Consider the following 25,133-nt stretch of genomic DNA (forward strand, 5'->3'; position numbering starts at 1 on the left):
TCACCCCACATCTGGCTCTATCATTTTATCAAGTACATACCAACAGTTTCCTGGGCAATATACATCCGTGCTTACCTGCAGCAGGAAAAGAAAGTATCTTTGGCACAATGTACACAAAGAAAAGTCCTGATATTTTGCCTCATTGGCCTAGGTCAGGTCACACACCTATTCCTGTATCAATCACAAAGGTAATTAATTCCTGTCAAATATACCCCAGAAAACTATTGTAAATCTAAGTGGCCAGAGGGATGGAATTCACTTAGGGCATGTGGTTATTTCAGAAACACTGGTGGAATCAGCTAATACTGGGGGCCATTAGGAAGAGGAAAATGAGATAAAAACATTTTCTCAAATTTTTGTCTTGGGATCCCCAAATTAAACTTATGCCATAGCTTGAAATTTAGAACTTATAGAAAACAACATAATAATAAGCTATTCCTTTTTCTAGCCCCTCTATTTTCATTTAACTGTTTATAATGACTCAAATTGGTAACAGAAAAGGAGAGAAAGAGAAGAGCTGCATCCCTGTTTTGGTTTCCTTATGAAAAAACTTTGTAGCCTTAACTGTAAGAAGAAAGATTCCATTGCTATAATATAAAGACTGTCGCCTTTGCATTTTCTAGTGGCTGCCTGCTTTGGGGCATTTTTATTTCCTGAAAATGTCCCATTAGAAAATTTGTTTAAAAACATTATTTGTAATATATAAATACATTACATAGAATGTGTATTCCTAGAAGGTTAATGGACAAAAAAATCTATGGATTTCGATTTTCTGTGTTATTATTTTATTCTGTTTCTCTCTCTTTCATTGTTAATTGAATTATTTTAAGAAGCATTTAAAGGAGATTTCCCCTCCACCCCATAGTATTGCATCAAATTACTATAAGCCATATTGTGTCTTTTTGATCATTTGTGATCTAAAGGGAACTTGCTATTTTGATTCCAGAATCAAAAATCTGAAATAGTCCACTCCTGTCACACTTTCTAGAACACTGAGGGATATATTCATAGACACACTGAAAAATAACCCAGCTCCTCCTTCCATGTTGCTAGCACACAGTAACAGAGACTCCAAACACTTGCAAATAAACAATAGTGAATATTCCCTGTAGAACTCAGCAGACCTGGCAAACAAATCCTGGGAAACTGTAAAACACCCTCATCCACCCTGCTGTGCGCCTTCATTCCTCTTCCATAAGCTATTTCTGCCAACCCTGGGGACTGTAAAGCACAGAATTTTTTTTTTTTTCACCTTAGAGAGTAGACAATGCCACTCTGCACTGCATTAGGAAGGGCTATGAAAATTTTTTAAATTGAACATTTTTTTAATAATAGACTTTATTTTTTAGAGCAGTTTCAGGTTTACAGAAAAACTAAACAGAAAGTATAGTATAGTGCTCCTATATACCCCTTCTCCTGCCAACACACAGTTTCTCCTATTATTACCATCTTGCATTAGTGCGTTATACTTGTTATGACTGACGAACCAATATCGACGTAGTATTATTAACTCAAGTCCACAGTTTACATAAAGTTTCACACTGTGTGGCACTGTCCTATGGGTTTTCATGAATGCACACTGTCATGCATCTGCCATTACAGTATCATACAGAAGAGTCTCACTGCCCTAAGATTCCCCTGTGCTCAACCTCTTCATCGCCACTCCCTCCGCACAGCCCCTTGGCAGCCAGTGATTCTTTTACTGTCTTCCAAGGTTTTGTCTTTTCCAGAATGTCATAGAGTTGGAGTCATACAGTAGCCATTACAGACTGGCTTTTTTCACTTAGCAATATACATTTAAGGGTCATTCATGTCTTTTCATGGCTTGATAGTTCTATTAAACTTTTAATTTTGAGATAAATACAGTTTACATGCAGCTGTAAGAAAGAATACAAAGCAATCCCACGTACCTTTTCCCAGTTTCCCATAAGAGCAACATCTTGCAAAACTATAGTACAATATCGCACCCAGAATATTGATATTCATGCAGTCAAGAGAGTCCTACCAATCACTAATGTCTCCCATTTATATATATATATATACATATAGTTATATATCTTTTCATTTTAAGATGCTATAAAATGGAATCATACAGTACGTAACCTTTGGGGATTGGCTTTTTTCACTCAGTGTAATTCCCTCGAGATAGATCCAGTTGCTATGTTTCAATAGTTTGTTCGTTTTTATTGCTGAGTATCATGCTTTGGATGGCCCACGGTGTTTTTAACTTTTTACCTACTCATTAAAGTACATTTGAGTTGTTTCTTTTATTATTATTATTATTATTAAGAATAAAGCTGCTATGACCATTTGTGTATAGTTTTTTGTATGAAGATAAGCTTTCATTTCACTGGGATAAATGCCCAGTATTGCTGGTAGTCCTATGTTCAGTTTTTAACAGAACCTATTAAATTATTTTCTAGGGTGGCTGTACCATTTTACATTTCCAGCAGTGATGTATGAGTGATCCAGTTTCTCCACACCCTCCCCAGCATTAGATGCTGTCACTATTTTTCATTTTGGCCATTCTGATACGTGTATAGTGATATCTCATAGTTTTAATTTGCGTCTCTCTAATGACTAATAATGTTGAACATCTTTTCCTATGCTTATTTGACATCTGTATATCTTCTTCAGTGAAATATCTCTTCATGTCTTTTGCCCATGTTCTAATTGGATTGTTTGCTTTTTTACTGGTGAGTTTTAAGAGTTCTTTATATATTCTAGTCTGTTGTCAAATATGTGGTTTGCAAATATTGTTTCCTACTCTGTAGTTTGTTCTTTCATTCTCTTAACACAGTCTTTCTCAGAGCAAAAGTATTTAATTTTGCTTAATCTATCAACCGTTCCTTTTATGGACTGTGCTTTTGGTGTCAAGTTTAACAACACTTTTGTCCAGCCCTAGATCCCAAAGGTATGATCATGTGATTTTTTTTCTTTAGCCATTTAATATGGTAGAATATATTGATTTCTGAATATTGAACCAATCTTGTATCCCTGGCATAAACCCCACTTGTTCATGGTATAGAATTCTTTTTATGTATTGTTGAATTCTATTTACTAATATTTTGGTAAAGATTTTTGCTTCTATAAGCATGAGGGATATTGATCTGTAGCTTCTTTTTGTGTGTGTTGTTTCTGTTAGTTATCAAAGTAATATTAGCAATAAACTAATTGGGAAGTGTTCCTTCATCTTCTATTTTCAGGAAGAGACTATGTAGCATTGGTGTTAATTCTTCTTTAAATGTTTGGTAGAATTCTCCAGTAAAACCATCTAGGTCTGAAGATATCTTTTTGGGGAGATTTTAAAGTTATAAATTCAATTGCCTTATAGCTATAGGATTAATCAAATTATCTACTTCATGTTGGGTGAGATGTGTTACTTTCTGCTTTTCAAGGGATTGGTCATATTTTTTCTGTTTTCAAATTTATGTGAATTTACATGTAGAGTTGTTCATAGTATTCTCTTATTATCCATTTGCTATCTGCAGTGGCTGTAGTGATATCCCCTATTTTGTTCCTGATACTGGTAATTTGTATCTTCTACATTTCTTTTTTTGTGTCAGTCTAGCTAGAGGTTTGTCAATTTTACTGATCTTTTCAAAAGCCAACTCTGTGCTCAACTGATTTTTCTCTATTGTTTTTCTGTTTTTAATTTCTACTCTTATCTTTATTATTTTCTTCCTTCTGCTTGCTTTGGGTTTATAGTATAGATTTGAGACTTTTCCTCTTTCTTTTAATGTATGCATTTAGTGCTACAAATGTCCCTCTCAGCACTGCACTGTCTGTGCCCCATAAATTTGATATGCTCTATTTTTAATTTCACTCAGTTCAATGAATTTTTTATTTCCCTTGAGACTTCTTTGACTCATGGATTGTTTAGAAGTGTGATTTTTTTTTTAGTTTCCAAATGTTTGGAGATTTTTCTGTAAACTTTTTGTTACTCATTTCTAGTGTGATTCCATTGTGATCAGAGATCATATTGTATATAATTTTGATTCTTTTAAATTTGTTGAAGCTTATTTTATGGTCCAAGATATTGGTCTATCTTGGTATATACTCCATGTGCACTTGGAAAGAATGTGTATTCTATTGTTGTTCAGTAGAATATTTTATACTGTTTATAAATATTTTATAAACAGTGGGATTATATCCTACTGGTTCATGGTGTTGTTAATTTCTTTTATAGCCTCGCTGATTTTCTCTCTGTTGTCCTATCACTTGTTGAGAGAGGAATGTTGAAGTCTCCAACTCTAATTGTGGATTTATCTATTTCTGCTTTTAGTTCTATTAATTTTTGCTCCATTTGAAGCTCTGTTTTTTGGTGCATACACATTTAGGATTTCTAGGTCTTCTTGGTGGATTGACACTTTAATCATTTTATAACGTTCTCTGTCTCTGGAAATTTCCTTTGCTCTCAAGTCCACTTTGGAATTAACATAAGCACTTCTGCTTTCCATTGATTAATGTTTGCTTGATATCTTTTTCTATCCTGTTACTTTCAACTTGCCTATATTGTTCAAGGCACTTACTTGAAGTGAGTTTCTTCTAGACAGCTTATATTTGGGTCATATTTTTAAATCCAGTCTGCTAGTCTCTATCCTTTAATTAGGGTATTTAGAGCATTTTTATTTAAGCTCTACTACTGATGTAGTAGAGCTTAAGTCTATCATTTTATTTTTTGTTTTCTGTTTGTTGTCTCTGTTTTTCCCTTCTGTTTTCTTTTTCCTAGTTTCCTATGGATTACTTGCACATGTTTCATAATTCCATTTTTATTTATCTATAGTTTTTCAAGTGTACTTGTATAGTTTTTGGTAGTTGTTCTATTACATTATATATGCTTAACTTATCAAAGTCTACAGATATTGTCATTTTATCAGTTCAAGGGAAGTATAGAAAACTTACCTACCTTCATGTCTATTTACCCTCCCCTGTTTATAATATAATTGTGTTAACTATTTTCTACATATATTTATATCAGAGGGTTTTATAATTTTTGCTTCTATGATCAAACATAATTTAGAAAACTCAAGAGGGGAAGGGAAGGGAAGCTTACTGTATTTACCCACATTTTTGCTTACTGTAATCTTTTTTTTGTTCCGATGTTCTAAGGTTCCTTATTTTATTGTTTCCCTTTTGTTTAAAGAACTTAATTTAGTTATTTGCTATGGTCTGAATATTTGTGGCCCCCCAGAATTCAAATATTGAAATCCTAATGTCCCTGATGGTATTAGGAGATGGGGCCTTTGGGAGGTGACTAGGCCATGATGGTGGGGTCTTCGTGAATGATATTAATGCCCTTACGAAAGAAGCCCAAGAGAGCTTTCTTGTCCCTTCCACCATGTGAGAACACAGTGAGAAGTGGGCAGTCTACAACTCAGAAGAATGATTTCAACTGAACCAACTATGCTGACACCCAGATCTCAGACTTCCAGCCTCCAGGCCTATAAGAAATATATTTCTGTTGTTTATAAGCCACCAGTCTTTGATATTTTGTTGTAACAGCATGAACCATTCTTTTAGGGTAGGTCTCCAGGCAACAAATTTCCTAGTTTTCCTTCATCTGAAGATGTCTCAATTTCCCCTTTATTTCTAAAGAATACTTTCACCGGGTATCAGATTCTGGGTTGACATTTCTTTTTTTTCAGCATTTTTGTGCCACTTCCTTCTGATCTTCATGATTTCTGATGAGAAATCCACTGTCATTCTCATTTTTTTCTCCCTATAGGTAAGTTGTCATTTTTCTCTGGCTGCTTTCAAGATTTTCCCTTTGTCTTTAGTTTTTAGAAGTTTATAATATGTCTTGCTGTAGAGTTCTATAGATTTATCTTTTATAGAATGCTTTTAGCTTCTTGAATCTGTAGGTTTATGTCTCTTGCCAAATTTGAGAAGTTTTCAGCCATTATTTCCATTATTTCTTTGTGTACTTTTCCAGTCCCACATGCCTCCTCTCCTTCTGGGACTTCAGTGATACAAATGCTGTATCTTTTGTTCTAGTCACACCAATCCCTAAGGCTTTTTTTTTTTTTTTTTTTTCCCCAGTCTATTTTTTTTCTCTGTTGTTATTATTGGGTAATTTCCATTGTTCTATCTCTCAGTTCACCATTTCTTTCCTTTATTCCCTCCATTCTGCTATTGAATCCATCCACTGAACTTCTTATTTTGGGTATTTTATTTTTCAGTTCTAATGTTTCCATTTGGGTCTTTACAACTTTTATTTCTCTGCCATGATTTTTTATTTCTTTGCTAAAATTTTCTATTCTTTCATTTGTTTCCAGAAACTTTGTAATTGCTCTTTGAAGTATTTTTATCATGGCTGCTTTAAAATCGTTGTTATATAATTTTAATACCTCAGTCACCTCATGTTGGCATCTTTTTTCATTCAGTTTGAGATCTTCCTGATTCTTGGTATGACAAATGATTTTTTTTTGATTTTTTTATTTGAGCCTGCATATTGTCATATTATGTTCTAAGAATCTTGCTCTTATTTAAGCCTTCTGTTTTATCTATCCTAGTCTGACACTGCTTCAGCAGGGGAAGGAGAGTGCCACCTCATCACTGCCAGGTGGAAGTAGGAAGTCAAGGTTTCCCAGTTGGCCCCCACTGAAACTTGAGGCGGGTCACTTAGTTACTAGAATCCCCACCGGGTCTCCACTAACACTACAGGGATGGAGGGTTGTTACCGGCTGACATGGATGAAAGTCCCAGCTTCCTCCTTAGCCCCTCTGATACCACCCTTATGGGAGCACTGGGGCACCTCATTACAGCCTCGCAAGGGTAAAATTCTGGGCTCCCCACTTGAACTTTGTTGATATGGGTGAGGCCAAAGTTTTTTCTGTGGTATTTGGCTGAAGTAGAGTAGCTATTGTCTAAAACTTTTCTGTCTTTCTAGGTTGCTCCTTTCCTGGTCTTGGCTAGTGAGAACAATCTTTTATTGGAGGCTTTTGGCTGCACCTTTTGGTGTTTCTGGGTTAATAGCATCTTCAGCTCCAAGTCTGGGATATATGGGGCTAAAAGAAAACCCAGAGAATGCAGTACCTTGTTGTTCCTTGGGTCTTGAGGAAGGACCTTGTTGTCCCTAGCTGGTCTGCCTTCTTCCCTCCAACTTCCAGAGTCTTCTTATGTTTATTTTATACATAATGTCTAGGATTTTTAGTTTTACTTAGTAGAGGTATAAAGAAAAGTAGATCTATTCTATCTTCCCAGAAGCATAAGTCTTGATATTATAATTTTTGTAATTAGTGGAGCTCCTCTCTGGGTAACATCAAAATATATAAACAAATTGATTTTTTTTCAAGGCAAAATGGGGAGAAAATTTGTAAGTAATTTTATTATTTTATCCCTAAAGACCTCCAAAAGCCTAATTATTAGGGTTAATTTGTTACATCAGAAAATGTTGTCCCAATCAACCAGCATAATTATTTATTTTACAAATGGTCCAATTTTTCTTCTTTGCATTTAAGAGCAGTCCACAGTAGCAAAAGAACTCTGTGGGTTACACAAAAAGATATTTCTGATTAAAGGAGCAAGTGGACGAGTTTTATTTCTTTGGGATTTTACAAAAGTCCTTCAGTACTAGAAATAGAAAATAACAGTTGTTTACTGAACATCTCCTATATTTAAGGCATGGGGGACATAAAGACAAAAACATAAAGAATATGCAAGCCATAAAATAAGTAAAATGGAATCAAGTAATTGTGATTCAGTGCTATGGGAATACAGAAAAGGCATGAATAAGTATGAATAGAGATTTTAGAGAAGGAATTGACAGAAATGGCACATAAGCTAGATTGAGAAGGATTCATTCATTTAATGTTTATCACCTACCTACTTTATGTTAGGCTCCTTGGTGCTAGATGCAGGATGAATAGCATTCTGACAGAGATAGGAAAATGGGTGGCATGGGCCAAAGGGTAGGCATTCTTGTAACAGAGACTGCTAAAATTGATACAGAAAAATGTTGGGAGTCAAACAGAGCTTATGAAGAGAATTATGAGCAGTGTTGTTTGAAAACTCACTAAATAAGGAAAGATTAAATTAATAGTGTCATCAGCTTACTTTCATTCACTCTTTCTATGTGCCAGGTATGATGCTAAGTGTTTGATAAGAAGCATTTTATTTAATCCTCGTATCAACCCTATGCAGTAGGTGTTATTATTAGCCCCACTTTAGAGATAAGGAAATTGAGGTTTACAAAAAATAAGTAACATATCTATGATCATACAGTTAGAAAGTAGTAGAGCCAGGATTCAACCCAAGGCAGTCTGAGTAAAGAGCCTATATTTTAGTCACTATACTAGCATATAGTGGGCAATAAATTCTGAAATTTAGCAAAGCATTTAAAAATGCTTATCTTGGGGTTTTCATGCACATGAATATTGTTTTACAGATGTAGATGGCATGGACCTGGGCAAAAAAGTCAGCATCCCCAGAGACATCATGTTGGAAGAATTATCCCATCTCAGTAACCGTGGTGCCAGACTATTTAAGATGCGACAAAGAAGATCTGACAAATATACATTTGAAAATTTCCATTATGAATCTAAAGCACAAATAAATGTAGGTATAACTTGATAATGTGGTATCGAAATAAACGGGCAGCACTTCTAAATTTATATGTGTTATTAGATTCTCAAACAAGTATTCTACAAATTTTCTTTTCATTGATTCTGTTAGACTTTTTTTTTCAAGATAATGAATAGTTTAGGTGGATAAACAAAAGAAATATTATGCATGATATGAGTATCTTTTTAGTTCAGTACAGACATTGTAAGTTTGTAGATTTGGCACTGAAGAACTCCTCTGTTCTGCTAAGACGAGGGAGAGGGAGTGGAGATTTTGGTACTAAAAGTTTCCATGGTCTTATCACCACTGGTTAAATGTTTGGGATGGAAACATTTCCAAAGCACACAGTGCTCCATAAAGTAAGTATAAGCATTTTATTGGCTGAATACATCCTGGCAGTAAAACATGCCTGGGAACTACAGACACAGTTGATCTCCTTTCAAAGCATTTATTCCACATTGTGTAGAGAAGTCTGTTATTTATTAACAACAAAACCAATGTGGACAAAACTCGTTGGACAAAAGTTTTCATCAACCAGAAGTTTAAAAAAGCAAACAAATTAATTAAATTATATTTTACATATTGCATGAATACCATATTCTCTTGTTATTCAGAGAGATTTTAGAGGAAGAAGTTCATAGCAGAAAAACAATTAGCTTTGGGAAAATGACTTTAAAAATAAAATACCAGGTATGAAGAATCAAAAAGCAATAGTTCATTGGTTCTAAATTTGAGGAGATACTAGAGACTACAACAAATATAAGTTGTTTTTTTGTCTTTTGTGTTTTTTTTTTTAATTGAGGGTTTCTTCCTATAGCTATGAAAAGTCTGTAAGTTTACTTATGAATTTAAACCTGAAACCTTTCCAGCTGCCATCACTAGTTAAGTTGTTTTGAATGGACAGCTAAATTCTTTACAGCAAACAGACTGGTTTCACTAATCTTTTATCATAATTACTAAAACACATTACAGAACTAACAACCACACTCACAAACACTAAAATTTTATTCATTCCTGAAATTTCTATTTCCCTTGTTATGATGCTGGTTAACAATAAATGGTTAGAGAACATCTTAAACAGTTTTTTTTCACATTAATGAGCATCCTTCAACACCCATGAATTTAATTTAGTTATAATTATGAATTCAGTTAGACATCAAATTTTACTCAACCATGGTATTTACACTTATGAAGGATGGTTTTCACTTGAAGTCATGGATAAATGTAATGTTATGTTACCCTATAATTATGCCCAGTATCCTCTTATCAGAAAATGTCTGCAGCTAATACAGTATGAGCCTAAAATAACCCCTACCTCATCTGACAGAGTATAATTATATAATCATATTCTTTCAATAATGACAACAGAGAAGCAGCTTTGAAGAATAATATGAAAAATAGCAGCTTAAGGGAGATTCTCTGAAAAGTCATCTACAAGTCTAGACATCTGAATAAATGAATAAATCTAGTTTTCATAACTTACATTTATATCTCTAAGTATAATGCTTTAACTACAGTTCTGGTGGAAGGTACAATGAGATTTAAAATGTCCATTAGAATAAAGCATATTCTCTTATCACTAGTATTTCAAATTACTGACAATAATCTTATATACCTGTCGTCAAATGTTCTGGTCATAGGTAAAATGTGTAAGAACAGGTCTTGATAGTTTTTCAGTGTTCCTAGAAGATTGGGAACTAAATAAATAAAATAATCCCAAATAGCTATATTGAAATAAACAATTAAATGCTGATAAATAACATAGAGCAATAAACAATAATAATATATGGAATAAAGTCACATGTCATTGAGTTACATAACATACTCTGAAGTCTGATGAAATTTACTCTCTCTTCTTTAGAAATGAGGAAAGTAGTATTCAAGGAAGTACATACATTTATTTGGCTTAAGTAATACCATAATAAAGTAGACTGAAACCCAGCTCTCAGAATTCTAGAGTTCTTGGCACTGACACTTGTCATGGTGTAATTAAAAGAAACTCTGGCCTGGGAACCAGAAGACCAGGGTTCAGTCCTGGCTCTCCCACAATCTGTGTAATTTGGAGTCAATTTAAAACTTTCTTTGCCTTTCTGGACCTGTTTTCTCATTTATAAAATAAGGGATTGATGCAAATGGTTTTGTAAGGTGTTTTCTGGCTTTAAAGATCTGTGTTCTCTGATCCTCATTCTAAAAATGACCTGCATAATAAATCATTGAGGAAGATAGTGAGCTACATTGTATGATGACGCATTTGCTTTATCACAGTATTAGATTGCAACTTGAAGCAAGCATTGATAATGTCACAGGAATTTAAAAAATAATATTAGGTTCAGGTCTAGTTCCATTCATTTATTTATACTTTTGGCAAAAATTTATTGATTGCCTACCATGTTCTACAAACTATGCTGGGATTTCAAAGATAAATAAATACACCCCTTGTCTAGTGATGGAGAGACAAAATAACATTGAAAAATAGAAAACAACTATTTACTTATAATCTAATTCTTGAATCATCTTTATATGATTTATATCAAATTAACTTATTGACTACATTTTCTGAAATGACCTTTTCCTTTTACTGCTTCCCTTGAGCTATAGATATTGTCAAAATAATTATTTAACTTATATTTATGCATTTCTTATTTTATTATAATGTTCAGGACATCATTAGATGAAAATATAAACCAACTCCCTGGTAATCAATGCCATTAGTTTAAATATTAAGTATTATTAAAAAAAAAAAAAAAAAGCACAGCTTTGAGCTTACTCTATGGCTGAGAAACTGGCAAACTGAAGCCACACAAGACTTCTTACGTCATAAATAACAACAGAAAATAGGCGTTTTTAAAAAGAAATGAAGATACGTTGCTTGCTACATATGCCAATTTTGAAGCCCTAGTTCATGAACTGATCAACTTCTTACAGAAGTAGGCAAAAAAAAAAAAAAGAAAAGGATGAAGAAAATGATCATTAGAGTGAAAATAAAATAGAAGAATGATCCATCAGAATTAAAATTTCCTTCTATAAATCACAACAAAAGGATGTTAATCAAAACAATTCACATTTTACGGTTAAGACTATATATGCTTTTAGTAACTATGGACTTTTCAAAATCCTTAATAATTAGGTAATACTGGGAAAAGGGGAAGTATACTGTAACAAGTAATTCTGAAATAAGACCAAACTAAATATACTGAGATTCTGAACATATATTTATTTTGTTCAAAAAATAACTTTATAAAAAATAATTTAAGGCTCATATCATAACTAAAATAAGTCACTACCCAACTATTAAAAGGCTTTGTTTGTATACTTAACAATGACAATATAGCTACTGGGTGTCTCCTGGTAATTAATGACTAGTTAGAAAGAGTTGATTTTTCCTATCTATAAAGGAGGTTAGTATGACAATTTTTAAATTAATGTAGGTAGAATGATTTGTAAGTTTAGGTGAAATTCATTTCATGGGCACATTTCAGTAATTTATAAAAAGTAATTTTTATCCATGATACAATTAAACTTTCTGTATTTATCTCAACTGGCTTTTATTTATAATTAAAGTTAGCAAGAACTTTTCTCTTTTCTAAGAGGTGGTGTAGGTTCAGAAGTGAAAAAAGATACTAACCCAGCGGCTTCCCTGGTGGTGCAGTGGTTAAGAATCCGCCTGCCAATGCAGGGCACACGGGTTCGAGCCCTGGTCCGGGAAGATCCCACATGCCACGGAGCAACTAAGCCCGTGCGCCACAACTACTGAGCCTGTGCTCTAGAGCCCGCAAGCCACAACTACTGAGCCCACGTGCCACAACTGCTGAAGCCCGAGCGCCTAGAGCCCGTGCTCCGCAACAAGAGAAGCCACCACAATGAGAAGCCTGCGCACCGCAACCAAAAGTAGCCCCCGCTCGCCATTAGAGAAAGCCCGCTCGCAGCAACGAAGATTCAATGCAGCCAAAAATAAAAATAAATTAATTAAATAAATAAAATTAAAAAAAAAAAGATACTAACCCAGTCAATTAAAGTTGAACACTTAAGAGCTAAATTCAAAACATGGAAAACTGATGTATCTGAGTATAGCATTACTCATCTCTAGAAATTGTTTCTTATCGCCTATTGAATAAAATGCAAACTTTTATGCCCAGTAATCAAGACTCTGTACTCACCTAGTTGATGTTGCCTCTCATGCCTTCTTGCATGGCTCCACAAGCCAGCTTACCCCTACTAACATTGCCCTACTCGTTTCCACAGCAACTTTACCAGGGTGCTGCCTAGAGTAAGGTGAAGTTAAAAGGCACCTGGAGAGTGGCTGTGGGTGGGAGAAGCCTGAAAACGCAATAAACTTTATTTTCTTCATAATTTTGTCAGGTGAGGCCTTAATTTATGGCCTTTAATTATAGTATTTGGATTTTAGGACAAAATAGTCTTTTATCCTCACATTTCTATAAAGTTGAATAAGTATTAAACTATAAAATTGTACTTTATCTTATCATCTTATAAATAAATACAGAAATGAAAAAATATTTTAAAATACTTTCTGCTTATGTCACACAGAAGAAAGTCAAAATTGGTCTTTATTTGCTATGGTTTTCAATAAATTTTTCCTTCTAAAGTTAAAAGATGGATTTGACTTTACGCACTTCTTAAATAGATTGGCTTTTTAAAAAGTATATATATATATTTCTCATATATAATTAAAACAATACTTTACCATAGAGATAAGTCCTAGCCATATTTCTGAGGATATAACCTATTACAATGTCTGTTTTTCTCTGTTAAAATGCAAACTGACTGTTTTTAAAGTGCTATATTGCCATAGAATAAATCCTAAATTATAAGAGTAAAACAAATTCACCTAAAACTTTAAAGACAAATGCTCTTCTAAGCATTTTATTTTCTAGAAACCCCAAATTCTTCCTTCTATAAGTTCATGCAGCTTAGAGTGCAAATATTTTTTGTTATACATGACTGCTGTCCAAATTTCAGATTAAATTTTAAAACAAGGCATATTAAAGCATATCATTAAATCCCAAGTATAAATAAAATAGTAATGTAAAAATGACTAAGCCGTATGTTTGGCAAGTATGCTGTATGATATTAAATTAGTAAAGACTTAAAAATTAAATACTTAGATTTCCCTTTTAGGTATGTTGTGAATAGCAAATTACATAATTGATACAAAGCCCTAGACACAGTGCCTGGCACACAGTAAGTCGCAATTAATTAAGTGGATTGCCATCACAAAACAGATCTTAGATTGGTATCAGTAAAATTTCTCATTCAATAGCTCAACTAATTACAATATAAATTATTGAGACCTCATGTATCAATGAAGTGGCATTGTATTTAAATTCTAAGTATACAAATGGCATCTTGCACATATGATATCTCCTATTAGTGTATCTAATATTTTTGAGTATTCAGTTGAGTTTACTTTTGATCAAATACAGCACAATATTGCCATGCAGAATGAGAAATTGGATGGAAGCAACTTGGAAAGTGGTTCACAGCAAGCCCCATTTACTCCTCCTAACACCCCGGATCCACGAAGTCCCCCAAATCCAGAAAACATTGCACCAGGTAACTAATCCCCTTACAAATAGAACAATAAAGTTGTTATGCACTTAAATATATGACTCAAGTCATTTGGATTCTTTAGTAAATGGTATCTAAGTGATACAGCTTTTCTCATTATATATCTACTTTGTAGATAAGTTCAGGACAAATGTAAAGATTTAGACCTAGAGGAGTCTTGTAAAACATTTACAGGAGTCTTACGTTCTTTCAGATGGTCCATTGTATTTGTTGGCAATCACCTATTATATTAAAAATTAAGTTGTTTGTAATTATACTGAAATCCTATTTGTATAGAACTGTACAATTTATGAAGTGCTATGATATATATTTGTCTAACTTAATAATAACTCTATGACATTTATTATAATCCTCATTTTACAAATTAAGAACCTGAGGTTGTGAATAGCTATAAGCCAATACTGACTGTTCAAGAATTAAATCCAGATCTGGTACCAAATTTACAGATGTCTCATGTGAAGCGACCTTGTGGAGATTGCTTTTGTTATTTTCTGCTCTCTTACAGAACCTTAAATGCAATCCTTTAATACTGTATATTTGTTTATTATCTTAAAAGAGAAGCAAATGCTATCCAAATCAGTATATGTTACTTAGAAGTATTGTTTGATTTTGAAATATTCAATCAGAAAAATTATCTGATCTATTTAGACAATAACTTTTCAAAATAACTTAAAGCAAATACCTTTAAGTTTTTCCTCAAGAGTAATGTATCAAGTAGGTTTATAAAATTTTCAACTACTTTTATATTGAAATTAGCAATACCTATGTCATATGTTTGTAAATTAAACAGTAAATTTAGCAAGAGTACTTCTGGAAATCTTCTCAAATAGCAATAGTGTTTTTGAAAATATATAAGTAAAGCAACTGTATAATATTAAATCTTATTTAAAAGTAAGTTGAATGTCAGTCACTGATGAGTTTAGACTTATCAGGACGTTCTTATTGAACACAATGAGAAAAGGTATTGACAGACATAATAAAGTAACATTGAAGGGAATCAAATACACAATTATAATGCACAGAATTCTGAAGTGAAGCATTATAACAGAGTTCTCAAATAGCTTTACAATTTTAAGTTCTCAAATACAACATTAAGCAAATGGGGGAAAAACAAGCTTTAGAATCAGACAGACCTGGGTTCAACCTGCAGGCTTCTTTCATCTCTGTCCATTTTACTACTGTGTTGGGAAGGAAAATAAATCTCTTTGAGTCTCAGTTTTCTCCATCTGTAAAATAAGGAAAATAAATCTCACTGCACATGGTCGTTGTGAGAATTAAATGTGAAAATTTAAGTATAGTCCCTAACATATAATAAAGTACTCAGTTAAAATTAATCCTTTCCCTACACACCTTTAATTCTTAATACTCAACAGACTATATATATATTCTTTTAGCTCCAACCACTATATTGCAACCTCCTGCTTTCTAATGTTTGGAATGGTATGGTTTTTTTTTTAATAGGAAACAGAAGACATATAGAAAAGTTTATGTTGATTCAATCTGGTACTCCCATTCCTAAGTTAAAATGTTTATTATTAATCATTATCATAAACTATGAAATTGCAAAAGGAATAGAAAAATTCATCTCTACCCTCAAGGAATCATACATAGGGAGACAGGACAAATGTCCACACTATATTTGTAGTCTCATTTTCTCTCTGCATATATAATTCAATATCATATGTACATTTTATTTACCATCAGGAATCTATCTATCAATATCTATCTATCTATGTATATATATATAGAGATAGAGAGAGAGAGGAAAATTTTGAAAATACAAATTCATATAGCTATTTAAAGCTAAACATTCAATTGTTAAATATTTGGATATGTCTGTGTAATATAGACTAAGAAAAGGGAGAGTTTGGAGGTTATCAGATAGCTTGTGATGAAGCAAGAGTAATGGATCCTTCCTTCTTGGTCGATGAGTTGAAAAGTATAACAAATTCAGGGAGCAAATTGTAGCTTATCCCAATTTAGCAAAAATTTTTATTGATTAACCTACTATGTCTCCACAAGCCAACTTATCTCAAATATGAATTAATAAGTCTTACGATGCCATAATACTGTAGGAATGAAGTTCCTTTGAATTTAAATCAGTTATATTAAAAATATATTTAAAAATCAAACAAAAATGTTGGCATGTAGCATTGTTGAATTGTATTATTTCTGAGAGGTTAAACATATGTGAATTCTTTCTTGTAAATAATTCAGCATATCAAAAAAGAAAAAAGTTATTAGTTAATTCTATTAAAAAATTTGAAAACCTGGAATATTCAAAAATGTGAAAAGATTAGACCATTTATAGTACCTCAAGTCAATAGATTATTATTAGATTATTACAAAACCCTTAAAATGATCATGAACATGATGCAGAAGCTTTCAAAAGTATTTCAAACAAAATTGATTTGCAATAAAATACAAGATTCCATGTGCACTAGAATTATAGTTATGTGATCATTATGCTCATAGGTGAAGAAAAACTGGGGAAAATTTGTGTTTTGGTAGTGGGATTTCAATAAGTTTTTTAAAATACAGAATTTTAAAATTTCCAATTTCTATATGGTTGACTCTGATCAATTTTAGGAAAGGAATAGGAAATAAAATGTGGTAGTCATGGTAATAGAGTTATGTATACTATACAAAGGAAGGACATGGGAAAAGGTAACTGTGCTTTCCTGGGAAAGTCAGGAGTGAATAAACAGAAGTGATAACCTCAAGCTAAGGCTTAAAATAGCAATTTGTAGGTGACAAGAGTTAGAGAGAGTATTCCAGGCACAGGGAGCAAATGGAACAAGCAGGGAGGCATAACGGGACACAAGCTTCAAGTAGATCCACAGTTCTGGAACATAAAATGTGAGAGGAGAGGGCAGGAGATGAGGCTGGCTGGACAGTTAGGTAGGGCCATTTGTGTCATACTGAATAGTCTTTTTTTTTGGCTGCACTGCATGGCTTGTGGGATCTTAGTTCCCCGACCAGGGATTGAACCCAGGTCATGGCAGTGAAAGTGCTAACCAGTGGACCACCAAGGAATTCCCTTGCTGAGTAGCTCTGATTTTTGCCCTGGGGAGCCATTATAGAACCTGGAGTAAGGGAAGTGAGTGACCTGATAAAGTTTTCCACTTAAAAAGGTCACTCAGGCAGCAACAGGGAGGTGCCTGGATGAAGGGTTGAGAGCTAAAGGATTAGTATGAAGGCTACTGTGAAAACCCAGGCAAGAGATGCGCAGGGCCTGAACCAGGCAGGTAAAAATGGAAATGAGGAGGAAAGAGGTAATTTGCTAGAACAAGATCTCCCAATGTTCTGTTTGCAAATCACTTGCATACAATTTGTAAGCAATACCTGAAACTTCCTGTCTTTGGAGGGAAGACTCCATTATCAGCATTTTAAGTAGGTGCCCAAGGTGATTCAGAAACACAAAGTTGAGAGCCCTTATTTTAGGAATCCTCAAGTATAGTTGGTAATACTTATTGATTTGTTGTGGGAATGAGGAATTGTCTAGGACAGTGCTTCTGTCTTGGACATCTGAGGGTAGTGATAACATTTGCTAAGATGACCAATATACAAAAAGAAGCAGGATGTATTGGAAAACGGATGCATGTAGGTCTAGATAGGTTATAAAGGGTGCCAGGAGAGTATTAATTTGGACAAATATAATAGGTAGTTGAATAGAAGGGCCTGGAGATCAAAAACAAACCTTGGAATCATCAATATGTAGGTCACAGTTAAAGCCAAGAATATAAATGAAATTTTCTAGGCAGAGTGTATAGTCTAAGAAAAGAGCTTTGAGTAACACCAACACTTAAGTGGCAAGTGGAGAGAAGCAGCCTACCGAAGAGACTACCATTTGATACCGGAGACAATCAGAAGAAAATTAAATTACTGCAAACAAATAACTGTCTACTGGTGAAATTATCAAGAGTTTTTGGAAAAGAAAAAGTAATTTTTAGTGTAAAAAAAGGATAGGCATGGTTTGACAGAAGAAAATAGAAAACATTTTAGAGAAGGAAAAGAGCATCAGGGAAACCCAAAAGTAGGAGTGATCACATGGTAGAGGTTGTGACATGGTGGAAGAGAGGATTATATGAAAGACATAACTAGGTGCTATGGTAGTATAGCTGGAGAGTAAACAGCTGTGCCTTTGAAGACTTGAAGATTGTCACTTAATGCATGTGAAAATGGTTTCACATTTATGCCAGGAATGTGTGTGACTTTTAAATGGTACTTACAGAAAATTTCTAGCTCATGTGAGAATAAATTGAGGAGGTGAGACTGGAAGCAGAAAAGTTAGAAATCCTCAGGAACAAAGTAAACAAGGGATGGACACATCAGGGAATAAGAAGGGCCTGATTAAGACAGTGGAAACAAATTGCTTCACCATTTTGAAGCTTAAACATTTTACAGACCACTCAGAAATTTAGGATAGTCAACACCTGAACATTACTTCTAAAGAATCAGCTCCACAGGAGGGAGATTTTGTCTTCATTGATATTTCCCCAGAACCTAGACCACAGTAGACACTCAATTTACATTTCTAAATTAATCCATTAAGTGTGGTATATAAGGCCTAGTATAAATTAATATAAGGGGCACAATTTTTAAAAAATTAAGTTAATAGTTTCATTGAACAAATATATACTGAGATAGTCAAGGAAAAAATTAACTATGATTTGGTAAAATTAAACACTAAATGGTTTCTTTTGAAAATTCCATAAATTAAAAGGGGTTTAAAAATGTCTCACACTTTCAGACTACTCTTTTCTGAGAGATCATAAAAAGAATGCATTCTTCATAAATTTACCCCTGCATGAAAAATTAAACATGGGAAAATGTTAGGTGGAGTTTAGTAACTCTTAGGTACTCTGTGTTTACTTATTCTTGCAATATTTTTCCAAAGGATATTCTGGACCACTGAAGGAAATTCCTCCTGAAAGATTCAACACCACAGCTGTCCCTAAGTACTACCAGTCACCCTGGGAACAGGCCATTAGCAGTGATCCGGAGCTTTTAGAGGCTTTATACCCTAAACTTTTCAAGCCTGAAGGAAAGGCAGAACTGCCTGATTACAGGAGCTTTAACAGGTAATTCAATTATCCTGGGTGACACTTTGGCATGCAATACCAAGACTTTTATATCACGGTATGGAGAACTGAATCTTCTGGTAGAAAAAAATTTTTAAAGACTCTAAATAGCAATATATAATATCTCCTTAGCCTAGGCAAAGACACATTTTTGCAATATTATTAATATGTCAAACCTTAGTCCCTTTTTAGTATAACAATGAATGCTATAATTCAGAAACAATCACTAAGATCATCTCCCATATTATAAAATGTTATTTTAATAATAATTTCTAATTTGCAGGTTGATTATTAGTTTATGTGTTGCTCCAAATGACAAAGCTGTTCAAGAATTTCAGAAATAATTTGCATGCAGGACTATGAGAATTACCATCTAACTCTAGGTTCCAATTTATATTTGCGTAGGCTTTAAGCCAGATTAAAGGTAATTTAGGGCCAAGACTCCAGCACATGTACACACCAATACTTATTCTACCAAAAATACTGCCAAATAATATCTGCATTATAGTTTACACAATGGACATTTATTTTTCCCTGTTATCCATTTTTTATAATTTCCATATATTTTTAATGGTCTCATAATCCATTCTTTGACCACTAGATTTTCATTTTAGAGTAAAATATCTCCAGTATCCTGTCTCACACCCACTCAATTTATAGGCCGCTTAGTGATTATTCACTTAAAAATTAATAAATTAAGGAGTAAATTTTTGATTTACAAAAGAATGCCACAAAGGCTGCATTTAAATAGTGACCTTCCTTAGTACTTTTCAAATTATTGTACTATTAACATTTTAGTTTTCACATATTGCTATAGTAATAGTATGAGTAGTACATCTATTATTAGTAATACATCTACTAGTATTACATCTAGTACTACTAGCATTATTAGTAATGTTAATAGTATTAGTACTACATCTATTGCATAAATGAGGTATACCATAGAGTTTAAGGAGGGTTTGAGGTATGGCAAAGAAAGGATGTTGAAAGCCCATTCTAATCAATGATATAATTTTTTTCAAAAATGAGAATATAGAAAATTATAAAAGTAAAACACTAGGAAAAAATGGAAACTAATGGAATACTTGAGGCTTGTTTTTGAGATTAGTGCTTTAGAGATGCCATATGACTTCTGTATACCTTGTGGCTTCAGTACCCCATACCTGCTGAGCAGCTTGCTTCCAGTTCTACAAACACACTATAGTATCTGGGTTGGTTATAAAGAGATGCCTATTGATTGTATAAAGACCACGTGAGTGCTATAACAATGAACACAATACTATATAATTAGGTAATGTAGCTCCCTGTGTTAAATCAAGGCTTTTGTAAATGTAACACTGTATGTGTGTGTGAAAGGGGCAGGGGGGAGAGAACTTAACTTGCTAGTAGTTCTCCTTTACCTGAGAAAATTTTATTTGAATATATCTATTTTTTTCTTTTTGTAAAAACAAATGAGAACAACAGAGACAGGGAGAGGAAGGAGGAGGAAATAAGTAGTTTACAAATATTCTCAAAGTCTTTTGCAAAGAGTAAAATAATGCTCTTTGGTAGCCCCATATTATTATACATAATTACTAGATATTGTTAATAAAGCATGTAAGAGTGAGATACAGTCTTATAGCCTTCAGCAGTGGTAATGACTGGATGAGAATGGGCTCCCAAGTCTAATCATAATTTCAAAATAGCCCATAGTTTAATACAACTTTGTATTCTTATGCTCATTTTGAGATATTTAAATATTTATGTTATATTTAAATAACACTATATTAAACCTATGTAACATGTGAGGAAAAGTAAACTAGGAGCAAGGAGGTTTCCAGCTCTGCTTCAAAGAGCTGTATGACTTTGGGTATGTCACTTAACCTTTCCTTGTTTAATTTCCTCATCTGTAAATACATTGTGTGATTATATGATTAAGTACCTTTAAATATATTACATGCGTTATCTATTTAGTAGAGCAATTTATTTTAACTTCTATACAACCATTTTACATAATTTTTTACCTTATAGAATAATCAGTAATTATTATGGGTGTTTTATATGTCCAGCACTATTAATTTTTACAAATGCAAACCAATTATTCATCAATTGAAATAAACAACAAAGCACATATTAACTGAATCTGAGTGAAACAAGCTTGTTAGTCACTACATAGATGATAAAGTGTAAAAATTATTTTAAGTCAGATCTATGTTTGAAGAAATTATGTTACGGGAATCACAGAGATGCACAGTGATCTTTTAGTAGAATATTCCAAATCTTTCAGTGGAATTTTTTGCTTCACTAACTAAAACTTGAAACTATTTTCAGAGATCTTAAAAATCTTACAAATAGTCTCTCACTTTGAATGCTTAATATCTCTGTTAAAAGATTTTCTTTACTTTGTGTCCAAGGGCAATAAAAATTTAAACAGGATATAGTCTCAATGGTGCCAAAGAAAAGAAAACTCTGCTTTTCAAAGAGCAACCTTTCACTGCATAAGTGGTAGGAGGTAGGAGATGGGTGATGAACGGAAGGGAATGTTTTCATTTACAGAAGAAAATGACCCACAAATTGGGTGGGAAAAACAAAACAGAACTGGATAAAAAGGGAAAAGCTAATGCACTAAATGCCAAACCCAAATACTGGATTTCAGTGGCACGGGAACATTTCCTTTTTCATTTAATTCAGAAAAAAATAAATAAATGAATAAAGGTGATTTCTGGAATTAATAAATACAAGATTAATTGACCAAATTCAGCCTAAATCTAGAAATGCTCAACTCCAGCCTCTTGTATCCAATGGATAACCATATACTCTTAAACTCCCGCAAATGAATGTATGTCTTGTGCAATTGCTGGGGGCCCCACAATTGAAAAGCCCATGGCTGGTTTAATGTTTTGCTTTAATGTTTGAAATTCTTAACAATTTTTTAACAAAGGGGCTCGAGTTTTCATTTTGCACTGTGCCCTACAAAATTATGTGGCGGGTCCTGATCCCAGGTTCCAAACTTTACCCTAACCTCCTCTGCATTCAGGAAATTTTTCCCTTAAAGTAACTATATTGGTCCATACGTGTTTTTTTTCCCCCTCACGTTTCACTCTTCTCTTGTCTGTGAGTTCATTGAGGTTAAGACCTACTACAATCTTTGAATTCCTAGCATATAGCAGAGTGTCTAGATATAATAAGCAATCAGTAATTTGTTAGATGAATAAATGACTGAATCAACAAATGAACAAACTATTGCTTTACAGTGGTAGATTTCTAAAATGACAAAATATTGTCTTGGACATCTTGGACATCCAAGAATAAGAAGTTTTACTTATATACTGAGTCAAATTTGAGTCATAAAGACTCTTCAATTCACTAAATCACGTGACAAAATGTGGGACATTAATCACCTAGTTACATCACGAATGTGATAGCAACCTGGTTTGACATCATTTAGACACAGCCACATGGTTGAGATTCCTAAATATACTGCTCTACTTAGAAAGTGATCTCAGAAGGCCCAATACTCCTTAAGAATTATCTTGTGCGGGTACGATATAAGGTAGTATAGAAGAGAAGGCCTTCAGTGAGTCTGGATGCCTAGATTTAAATCCTGATTCTACACCTTACTAGGTGGGTGACTTTGGGCAAGTCATTTAACTATCTGTGCTTCAGTTTCATCCATTAAATGGGGATATAAAAAGAATCAACTCATAAGGTTGTTGTGAGAATTTAATGAGACAATCATGTAAAGCTTGGTACTCAAAGTGTGGTCAGACCAGCTGTGCTGGCATCACCTGGGAACTGGTTAGAAATGCAGAATCTCAGGACACACACTAGATTGACTGAATTAGCATCTGTACTTTAACAAGATCCCAAGGTGACTCCTATACCAAAAGAGTTGAGAAGCACTTAAAACAGTGTCAGGCGCACAGTACCCTGTCAATAAATATTAGCTTTCATTATTACTATGCCTTCTGAAGTTTAACAGTCATAAAGCACCTGACTGATGATCTAAATTCTTAAAGTTCTTTTCCTAAGCAATCTCTCTCACCTCCAGAGTAATGGTTTTAGGCCCTGGATGTGAAAGTTTATACTGATATGATTGCTGAAATACTACATTAGACTGAGGTTACTGCATCAGTCAGTGATCTGTTTTTATCCATATCTTCCACAGCAATTTGGGGAAAATATTATAAGGTCAGTTATCTTGAGAACAGATGCAATAGAAAGTAAAACATACTGTTCTTCAGAAGGGAGCAAAACACTGGAAGACAAGAAAATTATGGGCACTGAAGATCTTATCTGGCTCTCCCTCTTCTTCCCCAGTACTATTCCTGTCATCACTTTTTGGTGGTTTAAGTATCCACGTAAATGATCCACTGAACTCTCAGCCCTTTCAAGTCCTTGACTGTCTTGCTTTTAAGGATCCGTTTCTCGATCCCACCTTAGTCACTCTTGGCTTTTCTTAAAGTTTGTCACTACCAATACCTACCATCACCTTCAAAATCTCAATTTCAAGCATCCCACTCTCTACCACATTTTATCTTTATTTTTCATTTATTCTTTATTTCAATAATGTTTCAATTCCACACATCAAAGCCATCTCATTTTTCAAAGTCTATCAATCATTTTCTCCTTACTTTATCAGACTCCATGGTCCCTCACTATTATCACCCAGAAATTAAGATATTCAAGAAAGATCATAGGTGATTGAGCTTTGAAGAAAATCAGATCTCTTCCTGGCTTTAAAATAGTCTCTGCAATACTGGAAAATCTATATAGACTTGCCAATTCCATTGTCCAAACGTTTATAAGAATCTTCTAGGTACAATACATTATACAAGTACATATATTGAGTAAGTTACAAAGATACATCAGAGAGAATTCCAGTCCTCTTGGAGTGCAGGCTGGTAAGAAATACGACAGACAGACCAGTGGATATAATGAAAGATGGAAAATAGGGTTACAGGGGAGGTAAAAATAGAGTCCATGGAAACTTAGGGGAGAAAGAGCTTATTTCTGGCTGTGGAAGATCAGGGAAAGCTTCAATAAGAAAGTTAAATTAGTAAATACTTAAATATAAATTACTTACATAACATACTTAGAACTTAAAGAACTTAAAGGGGATTTAGAAATGTAGTAGTAAGGGTCAGAGCACTCCAGGCAGAGAAAAATGAATATAAGTAAAGGCAATGAGGTTGGAAAGCATAAGGAAAAGAGCAAGCAGTGTATCAGTTTGACTGGAACAAAGAGTATACGAAAGTGAATAGGGAAAAACCAGCATGGACCTTTCCATTGGGATGTCAAAGTAATTTTTTCCACACGTACACCAAACCTGTTCCTCTTTGTCTTCTATCTGCCAGTTGCTGAAACTCTAAACCTAGGAGTAATTCTTGATTTCTACATTTCTCTCACAATTTTTATCCAATTTGTCAGCAAATCCTGTTGACTCTACCCATAGAACACATCTTGAAACCACCCACTTCTTCAAGGAAAACACCTAAAATCCAAGCTGCCATAACTTCTCACTTGAATTGCTACAATATCTTCCCTTCTTCCATTCTTGTCCACCTATAATTGTTCAGATAGTAACAGCTGCCAGAGTGATCTTTATAAAAATTTAATCAGATTATACTTACCACTCCCCTGTTTAACACCTTATGATGGCTCCCTTTCACACTTAGAATGAAATCCATATTCCTTTTTGGACAAAGTTCCACACAATCTACCTCTCTGTCCTCTCTCCCTTCTGCCATCCCCCTCACCTGTCTATCAACATAGGCCTTCTTTCTTTTCCTGAAAAAATCAACATTATTTCTGCCTTAGATTCTTTGCATTAGCTACTCCCTCTACCTGAAATGCTGAAGTGCTTCAGCCATACGGTCCATGGCTAACTTCTGACCTCCAGATGGCAGTTTAAATGTC

At 33.9% G+C, this 25,133-nt stretch overlaps 1 protein-coding gene across 2 annotated transcripts in view; it reads left to right on the plus strand.

Annotated features, from left to right (window-relative positions):
* Positions 1-25,133, plus strand: part of MYOZ2 (myozenin 2) — a 34,850-nt gene that overhangs the window by 7,879 nt on the left and 1,838 nt on the right. Inside the window, exons 1-4 of one of the 2 annotated variants that reach the window (XM_082389696.1) lie at positions 5,663-5,728; positions 8,390-8,559; positions 14,007-14,136; positions 19,052-19,235. In XM_082389696.1, the coding sequence (XP_082245822.1) occupies positions 8,401-8,559; positions 14,007-14,136; positions 19,052-19,235 (473 nt within the window). In that variant the 5' untranslated portion in view covers positions 5,663-5,728; positions 8,390-8,400. Of the gene's footprint in view, positions 1-5,662; positions 5,729-8,389; positions 8,560-14,006; positions 14,137-19,051; positions 19,236-25,133 lie in introns of those variants that run through there. The other variant, XM_082389695.1, reaches the window with a different exon arrangement.

The sequence above is a fragment of the Balaenoptera borealis genome, assembly GCF_965194805.1.
Source record: "Balaenoptera borealis genome assembly, chromosome: 4".
In the NCBI taxonomy this organism is placed as follows: domain Eukaryota; kingdom Metazoa; phylum Chordata; class Mammalia; order Artiodactyla; family Balaenopteridae; genus Balaenoptera; species Balaenoptera borealis.